Source organism: Canis aureus, chromosome 10 (assembly GCF_053574225.1).
Source record: "Canis aureus isolate CA01 chromosome 10, VMU_Caureus_v.1.0, whole genome shotgun sequence".
In the NCBI taxonomy this organism is placed as follows: Eukaryota; Metazoa; Chordata; class Mammalia; order Carnivora; family Canidae; genus Canis; species Canis aureus.
The window spans coordinates 4751890-4774001 of record NC_135620.1 but is presented as its reverse complement, the minus strand read 5'-3'; the positions used below and the strand labels follow the sequence as shown (position 1 = coordinate 4774001).

At 37.4% G+C, this 22112-nt stretch overlaps 1 protein-coding gene across 4 annotated transcripts in view; it reads right to left on the bottom strand.

Annotated features, from left to right (window-relative positions):
- YTHDC2 (YTH N6-methyladenosine RNA binding protein C2) overlaps positions 1 to 22112 on the bottom strand; it is a 77178-nt gene that overhangs the window by 31927 nt on the left and 23139 nt on the right. For all 4 annotated transcript variants that reach the window (XM_077911245.1, XM_077911244.1, XM_077911242.1 and 1 more), the window contains exons 9-19: positions 21545 to 21693; positions 19465 to 19600; positions 11929 to 12055; positions 11666 to 11731; positions 7736 to 7914; positions 7391 to 7487; positions 7223 to 7310; positions 7056 to 7136; positions 4974 to 5056; positions 1645 to 1750; positions 187 to 306 (exon numbers count right to left, since the gene is read on the bottom strand). In XM_077911245.1, coding sequence (XP_077767371.1) covers positions 187 to 306; positions 1645 to 1750; positions 4974 to 5056; positions 7056 to 7136; positions 7223 to 7310; positions 7391 to 7487; positions 7736 to 7914; positions 11666 to 11731; positions 11929 to 12055; positions 19465 to 19600; positions 21545 to 21693 — 1232 coding nt within the window. The remainder of the gene's footprint in view (positions 1 to 186; positions 307 to 1644; positions 1751 to 4973; positions 5057 to 7055; positions 7137 to 7222; positions 7311 to 7390; positions 7488 to 7735; positions 7915 to 11665; positions 11732 to 11928; positions 12056 to 19464; positions 19601 to 21544; positions 21694 to 22112) is intronic.

Sequence of the window (22112 nt, the reverse complement as noted above, 5' to 3'; positions counted from 1 at the left end):
ATTTTGCTTCAAATATTTTTTGTAAAAAAGAACTATATCTGTTTTACTATAATTACCATGAGGGTATTATTCAAAGCCCATGATTATTTAAGATAATCCTTTTAAGTACAAAATTAGTTAAGATGTATTTTCACTTTGTTTAAATTTCAAGTAAAATAGGTAAAATAAAACTATGAAGACACCAACCTTAAGCATTTGTACAGCATTTCTTACAATTAAAGCTGGTGGGGGTTCAGGAGCTTTCATTAGGAAGTCAGCAATAGGACAATTCACTGGGGCTAACAGCTTAGTATGTAAACAAAGTTCCTGTAAAGAAGAAGAGCAAATAATTTTGAAATGTTGAAATTTATGTTTTGACTTTCAAAGCAATCACGGGAAACAGAGTCCCCAAACAGACTAGCAGAGTCTCTGACTAAAATGAATGTACAAAAAACAAAAAACAAAAAACAAAAAACAAAAAACAAAAAAAAATTGTTTTCAAAAAAAAATAAAATGAACTATAGAGGGATATCTGGGTGGCTCAGTCGGTTAAGCATCTGACTCTGGATTTCAGCTTAGGCCCTGATCTTAGGATCACAAGATTGAGTCCCGCATCAGATCTGCACTCAGCACACAGTCTACTTAGAGTTTTTCTCTCTCTCTCTTTCTCTCTCTCAAATAAAGTAATAAAATCTTTAAAGGTTTGGAAGCCAGCATTTAGCTCAGTACACCAGAGAATCAAATTAATGTATTCCCAGTAGTTTTTACTAGAAACTACAATGTCTGGCTATTCCATGAAGTCAGAAAACGTAAAGCAAAACAATAAAGACCAGGAGGGACGCCTGGGTAGCTTAGTGGTTGAGCGTCTGCCTTTGGCTCAGAGCATGGTCCCCAAGTCTTGGTATCGAGTCCCACATCGGGCTCCCCTCCAAGAGCCTGCTTCTCCCTCTGCCTGTGTCTCTACCTTTTTCTGTGTTGCTCATGAATAAATAAATTAAAATCTTAAAAAAAAAAAAAAAAGACAGGAAATCTCAGTGGACTCAGTTCCAAACTACCAAGGTTAAATCTCAGCATCTTAAACTGAGATTTTGGTATTATCTTTTGGACCTTAAAGAATTTGTTTTCTAATCCTCAGTAAGAATGTGAAAGGTGAACACTATGTGGTTGTCAGATTTCTAAAATGTTGCATTCTTTAAAAAAACAACATATCTATAAACTGTACCATAATTTAAATGCACTCAAGTCATTCTTTAAAATTTTGGAGGCTGGGACGCCTGGGTGGCTCAACAACTGAGCATCTGCCTTTGGCACAGGGAGTGATCCTAGAGTCCCAGGATCAAGTCCTGCACTGGGTTCCCTGCATGGAGCCTGCTTCTCCCTCTGCCTATGTTTCTGCCTCTCTCTCTGTGTGTCTCTCATGAATAAATAAATAAAATATTTTCATTAATTAATTAATTAATAATTTAAAAATAAAATTTTGGAGGCTAATGGATTAAACTTTCTTATCTAGAAAAAAATTAAACACATAACCACCTCCCATCATATACATTTTATAATTTTGTTTTATGAACTGATAATTTAAAAGTCCAACTGGTATTATCTTGAAATGGTCCCTCTCCTCCCTTACCCTTAAAAATAGTCTTTTAGAGTTTAGTAAATTTCTACCTGCAATGGCATTCTCAAAAGTTCTGGAGTCTGAAATTCCAACATATTCTGGAATCGGAGTCTACTGAACAGCCGAAAACAAATTCCAGGTCTGCATCTCCCTGCCCTAAAAGTGAAATAAAAAATTAAGACTCAAAGAAGGATAAAGATTAGACCAAGGCAACTCTGAAAACAGTGTGCTTTCAGAGACAGAATAATATAGACCAGTGTCAGGACATTTGTGTGTGAATCCCTACTGTGATGTGTGTCCTGAATCATCCCAGAAGGCACTTCATTCATCATTTATAATGATTTATAAAAACTCATTAATGATATCGACCTGATATACCTTCTAGGGTAATAATAAAAGCAAATTTTTACAGTGACATACGTTTGAAAGTGAGTCAAAATAATGAAAAAATGCATAGTTATTTATATTTCATCAGCTTTACTAAGCTGACACAGCACTGCACTCAGGCCCGCTGTTCAGAGCTGTGCAAAGTAAGCATTACACAACTCCAACAGAGTGGCATTTCCCATCACCAGAGACTTGTATCATTTTCTGGGAAGTAGCAGAAAAATATAATGAAGAAAAGCAGCTTCTTATTTCCCCCATAGTCACTGTATCAACTAACGGCAAGGATGAATATGCTAAGTGATGGAGATTCAGAAATATCCCTACCTTCACAAATCAGACTGGCAAATATAACTACAACACACTGTGATACAAGTTACAAAATTAGACGCTGGACCACTGCTTCCTTCATCAGTACTTTCCTCACTATCAACCCATCACCTTTCCCTCCTATCCAGTCCTCTGAGACCTTTCTATACTTCGCCAATCCTTAAATGTTGATGTGCCTGTGAGGCTGGAACCTGGCCCTCTGCTCCCTACTCTATCTTCTCTCCTAAAGGGATCATAATTATCCTCCTGACTTCAATTTCCATCCACTGAGATCTCTTCATCCTAGCCCTACACCTCTACTTCAGAAGCTTCTTAGCTCCACTTGGATTTTCCAGCCAACACAAACTCAACACAATCAAAATTTCATTCTTCTCCCCAACATAACCACTATTCCCGTTTTCCCTGATGATGGCACCTCCATCCACAAAAGTTTCTAAGATAGAACTATATGACATTCTTGACTCTGCACTATTCCTTACCTCTGGCCATATCATCACCAATACTGCTCCCTTTAATATCTCCTGAATGAATGATTCACTTTATTTCTACCACCACTATAATAATCCATACTGTCATCTCTCCCTTATTGTAAACACAACTGTTAAAGAAAGAGCCTTCTCCTGGGTCTTCTTCCCATTCATTTTGTCTCTACCAATTCATTCTTCAAAGAGCTGAAAGAATACAATCATCATGCCATCCTTGTTTTATTAAAAGAAGAGAGAAAGAGAGAACATAAAATGGTCCTTAAGGACCTGACCGCAACTTACTTCTTTCTGCTCATTTTTCACTGTTCTCCCCTAAACTAAATCCCATCCAAATAACTCTGTTGCTCACTCTTGCCTGTAGGCTTTTGTGTATGCCCTGCCTCTGCCATAAAAACCTTTCCACGACACCTGTTTACTCGTATTGATCTCAGATTTTACCCTCACTCCTCTAGAAGCATTATACAACAAATCACATGCTATTAAAACTGCTTACTTTACTGGATTCCAAGACAGACTGCACCATTCTTCTCACCTCAAACTTTACTCATGAGATTACAGCTTATTTATCACTGCATTCCTAACACTTGCACAGTGATTGCTGTCAAAAAATATGTTGAAAAGATGACAAGGAAAACTTCTACAATTTCCGATTTTAATCCCTGATAATAATATACTATTAACAGTAGATTTATAAATCTACCTAGTGTATCAAGGCACACCCTGTCATAAGAAAACAACTGGTACAGTGACAGCAAGCCCTCCGGAACATTCTATGAAATTATAAATTACAGAAATAATGCATCCACAATCTTCAGCATATAAGGCACAGTTTTATGGTCAGTATCTGACATTTTCCTATTAGTTAAAATGCAAAAAAATCAGTCAAATAATTACTGAAAAATATACTTTCTAATCTTCCCTTTTTTTAAAAAGAAGAAAAAGTAATGCATGCAGGTACTAAAATAACCAAACTACAAAAAAATAAAAGAAAAAGAAAATGAAATCTCCTTCCTTTAAAGAGCCCCAAAAATCCTCCTTTTCAGAGTCAACAATTGTTTTTCAATGTTTCTCTCAAATCTGACAATGCATTTCTGCCCTAAATATAAACATACATATCCATACATAGTTAGCAGAAATACTATAGCTGCATGCTCTACACCTTACTTTTTTCAGTTAACAATATATTCTGAAAACCAATTCCACTTAAAATACACATATATACGTCTTTCCTTGGTAACAGTTATCTAGTATACCACTGTGTGGCTATAGCATAATTTATTTAACTGCAATACTTCCAGACTTTTCACTATTACAAACAGTGAGTGCTGCAGAAAACATTCTTAAACACATCTCTGCACACATGCACAAGTATACTCAGGATAAATTATGAGAAGTGGAATCCACTTGCAAAGGGTAGATCTTGGACAGTTTCAAACTATCCTCTGAAAAAGTCACAGCAATTTACACTCCCATCAGCAAACTATGAAAGCTTACTGGCCCAACTTTTGTCAACTCTATTCTAGTACTATTAAACATTTTCATCAATGCCAATCTGGTGATAAGCAAAAAATATTACCTCATTAATTTGCACTTATTTTGGCATATATGAGGTGGTATATGTGAGGTTAATGTATTGGTCTTTATGAACTGACTTTAAAGAGTTTTTTAGGGATCCCTGGGTGGCACAGCGGTTTAGCGCCTGCCTTTGGCCCAGGGCGCGATCCTGGAGACCCAGGATCGAATCCCACGTCGGGCTCCCTGCATGGAGCCTGCTTCTCCCTCTGCCTATGTCTCTGCCTCTCTCTCTCTCTCTCTCTCTATCAAAAATAAATAAAATTTAAAAAAAATAAATAAAGAGTTTTTTACATAAAACAGAAATTAGCCTTTTGTCCTATATTGCAAATGTTTAAAAGATTTTCATTTTCATTTTGATTTTTAAGTTTCTTACATCTTCTGAAGTTACACTATAGTAGTCAAAAATGTTTAACATAAACTGAATTCAACTTTCAAAAAAAGTATTAAAATGGCTCGACTTGTAAAAATGGTATAAGAATTAAGACTAATATGAAAATTTTAACATCTTACAGAATATGGAATATATGTTAAATATGTAATACATTTCAAAATGATTCCATCTTACAAGCAATTGAGTGAATAAATGTACATTAAATATACATTACCTGCCTTTTCGTTGTACAGCACTAGCTTTGGAAATCCACACCATTTTTAACATTGTAACAAAATTCAGTGCATCAAAGGATTTCTGTAACATTTAAGTTATCAACATGGTAAGACTTTTATAAAAGGTGCTTAATAAGAAATAGCAAGAAATATTATGAATATATTTTGACATTCCAAGTTTAATTTAAGCCTCTCCCAATCAGATAATTAGCACAGGTACTAATTAGGACTAGGTACTGATTTAAAAAAAAAAAAAAACAGATCTCTGGTTACAAACATTCTGAGAAAAAAGAATGAAAAATAAACTCAGAAGAGCTGCAAAAACTTCCTTGTTCCATGTCCTGCTATTTGTTTCTCTCTGCTACACTTGGATAATAGTAGTCAGTACTCATAGACATCAAGACTAAAGAAATCTGATCCATTCTCCTGAGGTCATTTCCTATCAAATTTCTATCACCACAAGGAATGGGAGTGATCAGGGAGACAGGTTCTAAAAGTGTGCCAGGGAGCTGACCTGGAGGAATAAGGATAACAGTAATCACTGAACCAATCCTATTCCCAAAGTGAAAATTTTTTAATCCTTTCCATCTACCCCCTGAGCTGCTAATGCAGTTAGCCTATCCAGAATGTTATAAAAGAGAAAGTAAGAAAGAACCATAATTATCCACATATCTCCTCAAACAATCTAAAGCCAAAACAATCTAAAGCCAAAATTAGAGAAATCTTTTAAAAGGATGCATTCTGGGCGGTCTGGGTGGCTCAGCGGTTTAGCGCCACCTTCAGCCCAGGGCCTGATCCTAGAGACCCGGGATCAAGTCCCACATCAGGCTCCCTGCGTGGAGCCTGCTTCTCCCCCTGCTTGGGTCTCTGCTGCTCTCTCTCTCTCTCTCTCTGTGTGTGTGTGTGTGTGTCTCTCATGAATAAATAAAATCTTTAAAAAAATAATAATATAAAAGAATGCATTCCTTTTTTTTTTATTTTTTTATTTTTTTTAAAGGATGCATTCCTAACCAGAATATATACTTAATCATTCAGTGACTTATACTTTCCCTTTCATAAAACAACTATTTAGAGCAAATACAAATGTGTTCTCATTATAGTTTAATTATGGGATTTTTAGAAAAGATGCTACTTATGTAGTTTTAAGTGTCACATTTGTTAATTTTGTATGTAAAATAACTTCTGACTCTACCATCATTTTCTAAACCATGATTTACTAAAAATTACATTGAAAACATCATAAAGCAATTAACAATTTTTTTCACATTAAAACATGATCATTTGCATCCACTAGAACCGACATCATTTGCTTTCCACAACATAAATAGTATCTTTCCTTGAAAATCGACCACCTCTATCACTATCAACTCTTTCAGTGAAAGGATCTGCCAAAGTGAAGGGTATCGAGAATTGCTGAGCATTCCAATTCTAAAGGAAAATAAATGCTTTTATTTATATCGGGGTTGGCAGTAAATATTTTAGCCTTTGTAGAGGGTCTCTGTTGCAAATATTCCAATCTGCCACTGCCATGTGAAAGCAGCCATACACAATAGGAAAGAGTGAACATAATACTGTTCCAGTGAAATTTATGTTTATAAAAGCAGGTACTGGGCCATGTATGTGGCTGCTAACCGTAATTTGATGATCTCTGGTTTTGATTGTTAATGCTGTCTCAGTACGGTTCTCTTGGAAGAAATATCTTTTGAATACCTACTACACCTGGAGCACTGGAGATTAACACTGAACAAAAGGTCATGGTCCATGCCCACGTGTAGAAGGAAAGAAGGAAAGCATATAAAACATGTAATCAAATTCCCACACTGTGCATAAAATGTTCACAGTTTAACTAGCCAATCCTTTACTTTCTTCCTAATATTTAATTTGTATAATTAATTACAATTAGATCCTATATTCTGAACTGCTTAAGCTAAAATATTCACTTTAGAGAAATCAACAATTACTATTATATTCATGCAGAATCAGAAATTTTCCCACTGAAGTGAATTCTGCTTATAAAAGCACTTATTAGAATGTACCTTAACCTTCTTCATTTAAACAAAATATAACTTATCCATACATACCTCTTTCACTTTACCAGAATCAATAACAAAGACAACATCATTGACTGTGATGCTGGTTTCAGCAATATTGGTGGAAAGGATCTGCAAGGGGATGTTACATTACAGTTAATATGAAAACAGAACCAATGACTAATGAAATGGACAAAAGAAGATTTTATGAAGCTTACTATTTTTCGAACACCGGCAGGTGGGTTTTTTAATACTTTCTTTTGATCAGATGTTTGCATATTTGAATGAAGCATAAAGACTTGGTATCTGTTGACAATTGAAAGGGAAAATACACTATGGTACCTATCTGTTACTTAAAATAACAAATATAGGGCTTTACCCGTTACCTATGTGTGTTGTCAGCAAATCGTTTATCATCAAACAGGATGCGATCCCTCAATCCAACAATTTCATCATATCCAGGTAGGAAAATTAATATTGCACCTTGGAGAAGAAGGATTTTTTTTAATATTAAGTCTCTGGTTTTACAAATCAGAACCAATCAACAGAACTAGCTATACTGAACTCTATCATGTGCTTTCAAATACTAGTAAACTAATATTTATGACACATAAGAGATGATTTATTCAATATTGCCAATGGAATTCTGAAAAATCTGTACACGTAAAATATTAATTTTGAAATTGAAATATACACTGTTGTTCCAGTTGTTTCAGACAGTACTTACTTACCAGCATCGCAACCATGGCAGATATTGTATAGAAGGTGCATGATCAAATCCAAGTCTACTTTTTCATCATCAAAACTATGATGATAAGCTTTCAGGAGCTCTCTGTCTTCTGCACTGAGGTCACTTCCGTTTGTGTGAACCAGAGAACTTTCATCTAGATTTCCAAATTCCAGTGAAGCACTTAAAAAAGAAAAGAAAAGATCAATTCAATTTTCATCAAAAAGAGTAATCCTTTAGGGACGCCTGGGTGGCTCAGTGGTTGAGTGTCTGCCTTCAGCTGAGGGTGTGATCCTGGGTCTGGGGATCGAGTGCTGCATTGGGCTCCTTGTGAGGAGCCTGCTTCTCCTTCTGCTTATGTCTTTCCTCTCTCTGTGTTTCTCAAGAAAAAATAAAATCTTATAAAAGAAAAAAAAAGAGTAATCCTTTAAGGTCAATGATTCCCATGATGTCCTTCAAATTTAGAATATGCCCTAAGGAGGGTAAGTGGCACTTAATGCCTTAGCTACAATTCAGATTTTGGTTTACAGTACTATATTCAAAGTAAAACCTGTCAATAAGTGCTTTTTGAAAACACAATCCAAAGACATTTCTCCAAAGAAAATATACAAATGGCCAATAAGCACATTGAAAAGATGTTCAACATCATTACTCATCAGAGAAATGAAAATCAAAACCACAATGAGAGGGATGTCTGGGTGGCTCAGCGGTTGGGCATCTGCCTTCGGCTCAGGGCATGATCCTGGAGTCCGGGGATCGAGTCCCGTGTTGGGCTCCCTGCATGGAGCCTGCTTCTCCCTTTGCCTATGCCTCTGCCTCTCTCTCTCTCTGTCTCTCATGAATAAATAAATAAAATCTTAGAAAAAAATGAGAAAGACTTCACACCCATTAGATGACTATAATCAAAAGACAGAGGATAGTGTGTTAAAGAGGGTGTGGAAAAATTCTAACCATCATACACTGTTAGTGAGAACATAAAATGGTGAAGCCACTTTGAAAAACAATGTGACAGTTCCTCAAAATGTTAAACAGTGTTACAAGGTGCCCCAGGAATTCCACTCCTAGATATATAAACTGATGTACACAAATGTTCATACCATTATTCCTAACAGCCAAAAAGTAGAAACCACCCAAATGTTTATCAACTAAAGAATGGTTAATCAAAATAATATATGTAAGTAGTGTTAATACACAAATGGTTTTATAGAAGTTACAACAAAAACCTCTCTCCATACCCAGCCACACTGCCTAGGAACTTTTCCAATCCTTTTAGCCATTTCCTTTGGTATTTGTGGCCATATTTCCAAGCAACATGCATCTACTGCCATTTACTGATTTAACAACTTCGTCATTCTCTGTGAAACTCTATTAATGAAAACTTTGGTTACCACCTCCACTCCCGGATACTTTCCACCCACACAGGTCCATACAATTTTTATTATATCTTCATTTGACCTTTATTATTTATCACTACATAAACATTACTTACCACTGAGCCAAAGCCCAAGAGCAAACTATGATTACACCTCCCTTCCTTTTTTCTTCTTTTTGGTTTTCCTCAAGTAATTACTATCTAATTTTGATTTGCTTAGTCTTCCATGTACTTACCGCTAATTCTTCCCAAAGTCTCCAACAGATTCATAAATCCTATTTACTATGGTCAGAAACATCAGGTGATCCTCCCCCTACCCCCATCCCCATCTGGGGCTCAGGGCCCTCCCCCGCCTAGAGCTCTCTTAGGACACATGGCCTAGCGGGCAGCTATCAGAGTCACATTGCTCTGGGCTGGCACACTGAGCATTTCTTTCACGACCTCCTATGCAGGGTTGCTGTTTTCCTGTTTTAATTTACTTCCTCAATTTTGTGGAACACATTCTCTAAAGCCTCCTGGTAAACTATATATAGGAAATAAATGTCTTTTTTTCTACAATTTTCCATCTCTTGCCCTTTTTTCTACTTTGTGAGCAAATTTCTCAACTTTATCTTGACACTTTCCTGAATTTTTTTTTGCTATCATATCTTTATTTGTAAGAGCTTTTTCTTATTTATTCAGTCTCTCAAAAAATATTCACTGAATATCTACTACATCCAGGCACTTCCTCTGAACAAAAGCAACAAGGAGCTTCGGGTGGAGCAAAGAGAGAGATACTAAACCAATGAATATAGTAAAAAAGTATATAATTATTCAGAGGGTGGCAGGTCCTACAGACAAAAGAAAAAATATAATAGATCAATAGCAAAAGGAGGTACACTACACCCCCAAGATAAATTTAGGTAGCCCTCATTGAAGATAAAATTTGAACAAAGAGAAGTGTTTTGTTCCTGTTTTATAACACATTGTTTCTGTTTTATGAATATTTTCTATTAGTTTTTTAAGTTCTCTTCTAGTTATCGATGCTTAGTCTATCCAAATTCTAGGTTTTTTGTTGCTATTGTTGTTTGTTTGATTGTAGGTGCTTTTTCCCCTCAAAGATGCCTGGTGGTGGGATCCTGGGTGGCGCAGCGGTTTGGCGCCTGCCTTTGGCCCAGGGCGTGATCCTGGAGACTCGGGATCGAATCCCACGTCGGGCTCCCGGTGCATGGAGCCTGCTTCTCCCTCTGCCTATGTCTCTGACTCTCTCTCTCTCTCTCTGTGTGACTATCATAAATAAATAAAAATTAAAAAAAAAAAAAAAAGATGCCTGGTGGCCAATCCTGAGCAGTCTGTTCATCTTTAAAGAGAATGCACAAAAAATTTCCATGTGCACAGGTGAGGACTGTTGGGCTATCTGGCTTAAAAAGATGGTCATTTCACAGAAGGAATACCAAATCTTCTATAACTAATTCTTTTCCCTAGGCTTGGTCTATTTTCCCAAAAAAGAATTCTCACATTTTCTGCAGAAGAACAAAAGCTTCAAACAGGAAAAGATGACAGGGACAGCAACAGAAGGGAGTGGATGATATCTCAACCTTCAGTCTGTAAGAAGACTTTTCTGTTTGATGCCCCACTCCTACTCTCCCACCGTGCCTGGTAACCCCAAGTCCAAAGCTTCCAGGGCTTAATTATTTAATAAATTTCCCACTTCCTGCCAAGGTGGGGAAAAGATATCATCTGATGGCAGGGGAGGTGGGAATCTAGAACTAAATGTTCCTCAAAGGGAATTTCAATCAATGCTGGGTTGGGGGACGCCTGGATGGCTCAGCCGTTGAGCGTCTGCCTTCAACTCAGGGTGTGATCCCAGAGTTCCGGGATTGAGTCCCACATCGGGCTCCCTGCGAGGAAGCCTGCTTCTCTTTCTGCCTATATCTCTGCCTTCTCTCCATGTCTCTCATGAATAAATTTTAAAAATCTTAAAAAAAAAAAAAAAATGCTGGGTGAGTTTGGGGTTTTTGGTTTTTTGGGTTTTTTTTCTTTTTTGGCTCTTTCACTGTCCTTCAGAAGTAGTTAAATGAGCCTCTAAGAACCTAAAATGAGTTTGTTTCTCATTGGCATTCCCTCCATAGGCACTGTTTTCTTAGCTCGGCTAAGTCAAACACTACTGATCCATTAGCCTTCTATTACCCAAAATTTATTCGTTATCTTCTATCAGTTGCTATGTCCTCTTCCAATCTCTTTGACTTGGTTAGCTTGCACAGTTTCTATTTCTTCCTTACCAATTTAATGAGGTTTTGGGAAAATGCAAAAATAAATTACGTGATGCATCTACCGTGTTTAACTGAAAACCCCCTCCTGTTTTTCGCAATAAAGTATTATAGCACAGTGGATCTTATTGGCACCCTACCAAAAAAAAAAAAAATTTTTTTTTTCAGACAAAAATCTCTTAGAATTCAAAAAAAGGAAAAAGAAAACCTCTGGATAAGAAACTAGAGACTACCTTGTTATATTCTATAATTTACATGGCTATAAGCTTTTAAAAAAGAAGTTAGGGTTAATTAGCACAGTATAAAGTTTTACCTGTAAGATTCTAGAAGATCCACAATTTCAGTCTGTCCAAAGTGTTTAGCCCAATCTAAAGCCATCCTGCCAAAATTCAAAGAGATCAAATTTAAAGAAATTATGTTCTCAAAATCATAAAACTAGTCAAATTATTCATTCACCCATTAAAAATAACCCAGCAATTATCACAGAATAGCTTTTAATATAAAGACAAACATAAGAAAAAATGATATGTGTAGGTATACAAAGATACACAAAGAACAGATGTAGTTTTAAATTACCAGCCATTTGATGCTTTACTATGAACGTTGGCTCCCATACTAATTAACTGCTCTACTTGACTTGAAAAACCTCGTCCTGCAGCAACCATCAGAGCTGTTGCACTGGTTTCACTATGCCTGTAATCAACTAAAGCAAGGAAAAGATAAAGATAGGTCATATTTCCAAAATGTTTTCATCCATTTTAATTTTTTAATTTAAATGAAAAACTGAGTGTAAAGAATTAACCTAAGATTTGCTCCTTCACCCAACTATATGATAATAGTATTACATAATCCTTGCCTCAGACCATCCCAGGAGATCTGTTATTAATATGCTTTTAGCATAAACAGAATGGAATAGGAGCTATCATTTGGAAGACAGGAGAAGGAAAGATAGTTTTTCAGCTGTCTTAAGCTCACCACGACAATTAAAACAGAAGAAGAAAGCTAGTAACTTGCAGAACCCTTAAATAATCTTCCTAAGCCTAGATATTGTCTTGATAAATGAATGACAAGATATAATTAAAGAATTAAAAAGTTAATGTTCATCAGTAACTGGTAATGAATGCTTAAAAGTACAAATGCAAAGTTCAAGACCACTTTTTTTGTTCTTTTGTTTTGCTTTTATTCCCCCATCATTCCAGACTGTTACTTTCTGAGATGCTTAACAGAAATAATATTGGCAGAAAGTTTACTTCCCATAAAAGCCCTCCATGAGAAAAATAATTAAAGTTGCATTGAATTTAATTTCCTTCCTAAAATATATTTCTCAAGAAATGAAATATAATTGCTTAGCACTAGTTTGCTTAAATTACAAAATTGGTGATTTCAAAAAGAAATCATCACTAAAATAAAAACCTCTGCAGTAAAATTTAAGATAATTACAAATGGGAAATTGCAGTTTTCCATAGATACTCAATTATCCTCATTGTTTAAAACACAGTAACCATTATTAATATAAGTCAATGGTCCTTACAGGGGAGAGGAGGACTTAGGATTATCTCAGGCTTATTTCTGAAAGCACAGAGAGCCATGACTCACTCCTAGATTCAGGGTCAGAAGGTCTGGGATGGCCAAGCACACATATTTTTAAAAAGGTCTGAAAAGATTATGACCTGTACTCACTATATGAGAATTACTGCTTCAACTGAATATTCAGTTGATGACCTTGGAGAACAGAACCAAAATGTGTATGTATATTTTGAGCTACATGTGGTGGGTATGACTACATGTGGGTGTTTTAAAACATCCAATAATTTGGATGCCTCAGTAGTTTGGTTCATCAGCCTTTGGTTCAGGTCATGATCCCGGGGTCCTGGGACGGAGACCCAAATCAGGCTCCCTGCTCCATGGAGAGGAGCTCCTCTCCCTCTGCCTGTCGCTCCCCCTACTTGTATTTGCTTGCATAGCTCTCTCTCCCTCTAAAAAAACAAATATATATATATATAGGAATATATATACATAAATATATATAATATATATAAATATATATATAAAATATATACAAAATAAAATAAAAAAACAAGTAAATAAATCTTTTTTTAATCCAGTAATTCTTTACTACTCCTCCCTTCAAGAAGTGGAGTCTAATTCCCTTCTCTTTGAGTATGAGCTACACTAAGTAACTCACTCTAAAAGGTACCTACAGCCTCCTGCTTGCTTCTTCTCCTTCTCTTTTGAATCACTCACTCTAAAAGAAGCCAGCTGCCACATCCTGGGAAGAAGACAGCCAGCCCTTCATATGAAGAGGTCCAGAGGGCAAGAAGTGAGGCCTTCAGCCAAAAGCAGGGATGCCTCTTGCCAACAGCCACACGAGTGAGCCTTCGTGAAAGCAGATCTCCCAGCTCCAGTGAACCTTCAGATGATGAAAGGTCCTGACAACAGCTTCATTACTACTTTATAAGTCACTAGATGCCAGAACCACTGAGTTATGCCACTCTCAGATTCTTGCTTCTCAGAAACAACATGAGGTAATAAATATTTTAGGTTGCTAAGTTTGGGAATCATTTGTTATGCAGGAATAGATGGCAGGACAGTAAGCATGACAAAAAATGACTAAGTCTCACTAATTACCAGCTGCTTCCACAGGATCATATGGAGAAACTGATGGCATTAAAAAGAAACCTACTAAGCCAAAGGTAACCTAGATTACATGAAGTATTTTCAACTCTGGTGCCAATTAAGAGTTGAGAGGTTAGGGGATCCCTGGGTGGCGCAGCGGTTTGGCGCCTGCCTTTGGCCCAGGGCGCGATCCTAGAGACCCGGGATCGAATCCCACGTCGGGCTCCCGGTGCATGGAGCCTGCTTCTCCCTCTGCCTGTGTCTCTGCCTCTCTCTCTCTGTGTGTGTGTGACTATCATAAATAAATTTTTTTTTTTAAATTTAAAAAAAAAGAGTTGAGAGGTTAGAAGAGAAACAAAAAGACAGGAAGTCAGTAACTGTTCAAAGAGCTACCACAACATTTTCGTTTACTTCACATAGCTTAAGACATTAGAAGACTGCACTCTAGAAAATGTCCAGTGAAACTTTTATAAAGATGAGGGACCCAGGGGCACCTGGCTGGCTCAGTCGGTGGAGTACGTGATCCTGATCATGGGTTGTGAGTTTGAGCCCCATACTGGGTGCAGAAATTATAAAATATTTTTAAAAATTAAAAAAAAAGATGAGGGGCCTGGATCCATAGGATGATGACATCAAAGCAATAGCCTAGCATTACACTAAAGAAATATCTAGGAAGGTCAAGAATAATACATTAATGTTTCATAAATATTTTAAAGCAACCAACATGCTTCAGAGTTCAAATTTTCCTAACTTTCAGTTAAGATTGCTAAGTTTTTTTTCTTTGGGAAGAAAAAAAAAACTGCTAGAAAACTGCAGATGAACAAATGTCCACATTTCCAAAATACAAAAAATTACTTTTTAAAATACAGATAATTTTTCAATGACTGATATGCTGAAATAAGAAGTAAATCAACAGAAACAAAAATACATTTGCAAAGAACATGATGCCAAAAGAGCTTTGCTTGTTTCCTTAAGAGGTTTGTTATATTAGTAGATGTATGAACCGGGATCCCTGGATGGCGCAGCGGTTTGGCGCCTGCCTTTGGCCCAGGGCGCGATCCTGGAGACCCAGGATCGAATCCCACATCGGGCTCCCGGTGCATGGAGCCTGCTTCTCCCTCTGCCTATGTCTCTGCTTCTCTCTCTCTCTGTCTCTCTCTGTGACTATCATAAATAAATTAAAAAAAAAAAACAAAAAAAAAAAGTAGATGTATGAACCACCTGAACAACCACACCCAAATACTGACCTAAAGCATCCTCTAGGGTACATAGCACTTGGTCATTGACTCAGGCCTCTTGAGTTCATAAACTGAGAAAGTTTATTAATATATTAGGTAACAATTAAAACTGAAAAAAAAAAAGTTATTAAGAAAAAGCAGGGGATCCCTGGGTGGCGCAGCGGTTTGGCGCCTGCCTTTGGCCCAGAGCGTGATCCTGGAGACCCGGGATCGAGTCCCACGTCGGGCTCCCGGTGCATGGGGCCTGCTTCTCCCTCTGCCTGTGTCTCTGTTTCTCTCTGTGACTATCATAAAAAATGGACAAGATAATCTCAATCAAACTTGTCCACTTACAATGTCAGTTTCAGGATAAGTTAAATGAGAGGTTGTCTACATGCTATATAAGTGATGCTTCTCCCTATTAAAAAAAAAAAGAAAAAGAAAAAGCAAAGGGACAAATCTAATTATGAGATTTAAAAGGAATAAATAGAAAATCTTAAAATCAAAAAAAAATCAGAACAAGTAAATGATAGGGGGGATTCATTTAATAAAATCACATATTAAAAAAAAAACTAGAAGTTTCAAAGGCAATATGACTCAATAAGACAATATGATTGGCAAAGAGCTATACTGACCATAAGCTGAATTAATGTAGATAAAGAGTAGAGGTTTTTTAGGCTGATTGACCTACTGTACCTGAAGCTAGTAGCTAACATTCAGGATTGGACAGATGCTTTGTAAAAGGGACAAACTCAACATAATCAGAGAAGGCAGACAAGGGCAGAAGGACAAAATAGCATCTTACATTACAAACAGCTGAAGTCAGGTCTGGTCAGCCCAGAAAACAAAGAAAGCAGAAACAACTATCTTTATACTTGAAGGTCTGTCAGGTATAAACAGATACTAAATCTCTCATTATCACCGCAAAGGTAGAAAATGGTAGAAGCTATATAGACAGATTTCACTTCACTCCTCATAACATATAAAATAAATTAACAATTAGAGGGCACCTGGGTGGCTCAGTCAGTTAAGTGCCTTCAGCTCAGGTCATGATCCCAGGGTCTTGGGTTCAAGCCCCACATCGGGCTCCCTGCCCAGCATGGAGCCTGCCTTCTCCCTCTCCATCTGCCTGCTGCTCCCTCTGCTGGTGCTTTCTCTCTCTCTCTCTCTCTCTCTCTCTCTCTCAAATAACTAAGTTTTTAAAAATCTCTTTAAAAATTAACAATTAGGGCAGCCTGGATGGCTCAGCGGTTTAGCACCACCTTCAGCCCAGGGCCTGATCCTGGAGACCCAGGATCGAGTCCCGCATCAGACTCCCTACATGGGGCCTGCTTCTCCTTCTGCCTGTGTCTCTGCCCCTTTCTCTCTCTCTCTGTCTCTCATGAATAATTAAATAAAATCTTTTTATAAAAAATTAACAATTAAACCAAATTTGAAAAAAATATCCTGAAGAAAGGTAGTGAGCTGCCTATCACTAACCATGTTCAAAAAGATTATCGTTTGGTAAGATGCTTAAAATCTGTATCATTTTTCAACAAATATTTATTGGGCACTTGCTACAAAAATTCTGAGGATGGGGAGGAGTAAAACAAATGAGGTTTCTCCCTCATGCCATTTACATCCTAGTGAATGAAACAGAGTAAAACAAATTTTAAAGATATGCTGTCAAGTAATGAAAGTACAATAGTGAATAATACAGTGGGGTATGGAGAAAGAGTGAGTAAAGGGCACAACTTCAGTAAAATGACCCCAAAGAGGCCTTCCTGAGAAGACAAGATCTAGGCAGAAACCTACATGAAGTAGATGTTGGGCCAGAGGATCATTTTGTGGGGACGGCATTCCAGGCACAGGAAACAACAAAAGCAAAGACTCCAAGATCGGAATGTGCTGATATGTGAAGAGCAAGAAGGTAATGGTGGCAAATGGTACAGAGTAGTAGAAGATGAGATCAAAAAGGCAGTTAGAGACCCCACAGGGAAAGAACTCTGATTTTTATTCAAAGTGTAAGTGAAAGCCATCAGAGAGTGGAAAGAGGGGAAGCAACATTATCCAGTTGTTTGTTTGTTTGTTTCTTTTAAAGGACCAATCTGATCGTTCCCTGGAGAATACACTATGAGAACATAAGAATAAATGTAGTTAATAGGCTACTGCAATCATCCCCGGGAAAAAACTGTTGGCCCGGACTGGAGTGGCAGCAGTAAGGAAGGGAGACTGGGTCTGACTTGGGATTTATTTAGAAGGTAAAACTATCAGACTTGCAAATGGATTATATGTGGAGTATGAAAACAAAATCAAGAATGACTTTATGGGATCCCTGGGTGGCGCAGCGGTTTGGCGCCTGCCTTTGGCCCAGGGTGCGATCCTGGAGACCCGGGATCGAATCCCATGTCGGGCTCCCAATGCATGGAGCCTGCTTCTCTCCCTCTGCCTGTGTCTCTGCCTCTCTCTCTCTCTCTGTGTGTGTGACTATCATAAATAAATAAAAATTAAAAAAAAAAAAAGAAAAAAAAAGAATGACTTTATGACGGGATACCTGGGTGGCTCAGTAGTTGAGCGTCTGCCTTTGGCTCAGGACATGATTCCGGAGTTCCGCAATCAAGTGCCACATCAGGATCCTCCTGCATGGAGCCTGCTTTTCCTCCCTCTGCCTATGATTCTACCTCTCTCTGTGTCTTTCATGAATAAATAAATAAAATCTTTAAAAAAAAAAAAAAAAAAGAATGACTTTATGGGGTGCCTGGGTGGCTTTAGTCAGTTTAGTGTCTGCCTTTGGCTCAGGTCATGATCCTGGGGTCCTGGGATTGAACCCCTCGCCAGCCTTGCTGCTCAGCGAGGAGCCAGCTTCTCCTTCTCCCTCGGCTCCTCCCTCTCCCTCTGCTCCTCCCCTCTGCTTGTGCTCTTGCACTCTCTCTCTCTCTTAACTAAATAAATAAAATCTTTTTAAAAATGACTTTATATTTTGTTGCCTCAGTAACTAGGTGAAAATTCAGTTTCAGGAGACCTGTGATGGTCAAGCACATCATTTTTAAAGAAGTTTACTACTGATTATGAACGCTAAGGAAACACTAAGAAAAAGGCAGGTTGGGAGGGAAGTGAGAAGGTTTGTTTGGGGCATATCTAGTTTTATTCCCCTAATATACATCCAGTGGGAGATGTCAAAGTGATCAGGCAGGTGACTCAAGTCAGCAGGGAGGTCAGGACTAGAACAGTAAAATTAGGAGTCGTTTTAAACAAGTATTGAAAACTATGACTAGATGAGATCCACGTAAGGAGTAAGTGTAAAGAAAAGCAACACACGTAGCAATTGAGGCCTGGGCTATTCCATATTTAGAGGTCAAGAAAAAAAGGGGAAAATTGTGCCAAAGAATCCAAGAAGTTCCAACTGGGGAGATGAGAAAGAAGAAAATAATTCAAGCGTGGAATATGAGAGGTTAATTAAAGAAAATGTTTCAAGAAAGGAATGGTCAATAATAATTATAATAATAATGCTGAGAAATTTAAGTGAGGGGATAAACTAGCTGACATCTAAATCCTTTTCAGTACAAATCCTTTTCAGTACTGACCTTCTGTGGTCTTTCATTCTGTCTTCTGCCTACAAGCCTCAGGGATCTGAAACTGACCTTTGGTTACCAAAATCCACTATAATCAACTAATAAAATTAGAGTATGTCATTAGTGAAAACATATCACATGACATAAAGCATATGCACGTGAATTAGTACTTGAGCTTATTACATAACTAAAGTTACGCTGAAATTCTCCACATACTAAATATAAAATCTAGAGCAAAGTTATCAACCTTTCTTTTCCTTCCTTTTTTAAAATCACAAATTTCTTCAAACTCCAAGATATTCCCTTGGGAGGAAAGGGGAATATATTTATATGCACAAGACATATACATAAAAATACTTTTGCACATAACTGTCATATATTCACAGACCCCATATAACCCTCTGGAGACAACTGGATTAAGAATCACTAGATTTAGGGGCACCTAGCTGACTTAGTCAGTAGAGCACAGAACTCGACCTCAGGGTCATGAGTTCAAGCCCCATGTTGAGTGTAGAACTTACTTAAAAAAAAAAATCCCCAATTTAACACAATATTTACTTATTCTACTATACTAATAAGATCCTAATTTATCCATTTGAAATAAATACTCCAAAAGAACAAATTATTGGTTATGAACAAAAAATGTAAATATACTTTGAATTAAACTATACTTCCCCCATAAATAACCATAAGTGTAATAAAAATATGTTCTAAGAAATTACACGTACCACTAACATTTTCAGTTAAAATAAGATGAAAGACCTGAGCAAAGGCATCAACATCTTTATGCAGCCATATGTCAGAGAGACAAGCATCCATTTCCTTTATTAACCATGGCTCAAGACAATTCACATCTTTTTCTGTCTTTAAAAAAAAAAAAAAAGCAAAGAGTATAAATTACATGACAGCTTAACCTTTATGTGCAAAGAATGTGAGATAACCATAATAACCACAAAAACTACTAACCATATTTTATAGCACAGGCTTTGACATAAAAGTCTCTCATCTCAACATGAACACTCCACTTACAATATGGTATCTTGTTATATCTATCTCTTATCTGAAAATGCGTTTATAAACAAAGGAGTATGATTCGGTCAAAATATTAACCAAATGTGCTCTGGCAGAAGGCTGCTAAATATACCTGTACAGCAGTAGTTCTCACTCCTAGCTGCACATCAGAGGGACCATCACTTGTGTTTTTCAACACTTATGCCAGGTCCCACCCCAGAGCAAATTCATTAGAATTTCTGCTGATTGGGACGCCTAGGTGGCTCAGTGATTGAATGTCTGCCTTCGGCTCAGGGCATGATCCCAGGGTCTGGGATCGAGTCCCACATCAAGCTCCTTGCAAGAGAGCCTCCTTCTCCCTCTGCCTATGTCTCTCTCTCTGGGTCTCTCATGATTAAATAAATAAAATCTTAAAAAAAAAAAAAAAAAAAAAAAAAAGAACCTCTACTGATGGAGACCAGATTCCATAGGGCCTTAAAAGTTCCTGAGGTGATGCTCATGTACAGCCAGGCATAAGAAACACTAACAGTCAAAATGCTGTTCAATGAACCAAATGATGTTCCCCATACTATAAAACAACTTTTAAATATTCTTCAAAAGCATTTTTGAAAACATGTATAGTTTATTTGGATGCATTAGAACTCTAACCATATCTGTTTATGTACTTTTTCATGCTCAAAACTGTTAAATTTTCTAAAAAGTGCACAAGCGCAGCAATATTTTGCATCAGACTAATCACTGATGCCTTTTAAAGAATTCTAGACCAGAGATACCTGGGTGGCTCAGTAGTTGAGCATCTGCCTTTGGCTCAGGGCATGATCCTGGAGTCCCAGGATCGAATCCTGTATCAGGCTTCCTGCATGGAGCCTGCTTCTCCCTCTGCCTATGTCTCTGCCTCTCTCTCTGGTCTCTCATGAATAAATAAATAAAATCTTTTAAAAAAATTATAAACCAGAATTAAAGACCAGAAGGAACCTAGGCAACCAGCTAGTTCCACTTTTCAAACGGGTTCCATGAAACCCAAGGTAGCAGAGGCCCCAACTAGGGATGGAGGTGGACACTGAGGATGAACAAGCATGGCTTCTACGGCACATTTCATTTGTAAAAGATTCTCTGACAAAATAGAAAAAAAGAAAAGGAGTAAAGAAGAGACTGAGGTGTATGGTGAACTGACTTTATCAAGTCACACAGCTGGTTAGTGGTAGAAATGACACCAGTATTGATTATGTGCTCTATTTTTTTTTATTTTATTTATTTATTCATGAGAGACACAGAGAGAGGCAGAGACATAGGCAGAGGGAGAAGCAGGCTCCATGCGGGGAGCCCGACATGGAACTCGATCCCGGGACTCCAGGATCACACCCTGGGCCAAAGGCAGGCGCTCAACCGCTGAGCCACCCAGGCATCCCATGGTTATGTGCTCTAATATCAACAGTATTTTCTTGATTTCCTTTGAGTTTATCTTACATTGTTTAGCTCACAGGTTCTTAAACTTTTGAGATGAGAAAATATCAGGCAATAATAATAAATATGCATAAGATCTATAAACTATCCTCTCCAAAAAATTTAGAGAAAATATTGAAATAATTTAAACTGAGAAGAAAACAGTAAAAGATGCTGCATTATCTATCCCAAAAAAGGTACATTACAAAGTTGTTCTGAAAAATATGTTGTAGCCTAAGATAAACTAAGAGAATTACACTGTAAATAATACAGTAACAATTATAATCTCATAACATGTTCTTTAAAAGTACGTTTTTCACTCAAAATATCATTGTGAAACCAATGAGGTCTTACCAACTGACTGAAGACAGCATCACCGCCATCATCCAATAAATCATACTCTTCAGTCACATTTGGAACAGTTCTCTGCCTCTGAGATTCAGGCTTGAAAGTATTCTCTTGAGCTGAATACCATTCCGTAAGGGTGCTTTGTTGTTTCTCTTCTAAATTAATAACAAAAAAAAAAAAAAAAGTAAGAAAATCCTTCACTTTAGGGAATATATTCCTTTAAGAAAATTAAGTGAATCTGAAAATATTTAAAAGTTGGCCTTATTGTCAGCCCAGGTGGCTCAGCAGTTTACCTCTGCCTTCAACCTGGGGCATGATCCTGGGGACTCAGGACTCGTTCCCAGGATCGAGTCCCGTGACTGGCTCCCTGAGTGGAGCCTGCTTCTCCCTCTGCCTGTCTCTGCCTCTCTCTCTCCCTGCGTCTCTCATGAATAAATAAATAAAATCTTAAAAAAAAAAAAGTTGGCCTTATTGTGAAGTTACTTTTTCAAAACACATTAATGAGAAACATTCAGTAAAATGTATTGTGTTGAACCTTAAGGACACATGAAACTGCTTAAAAACGTCATCTATT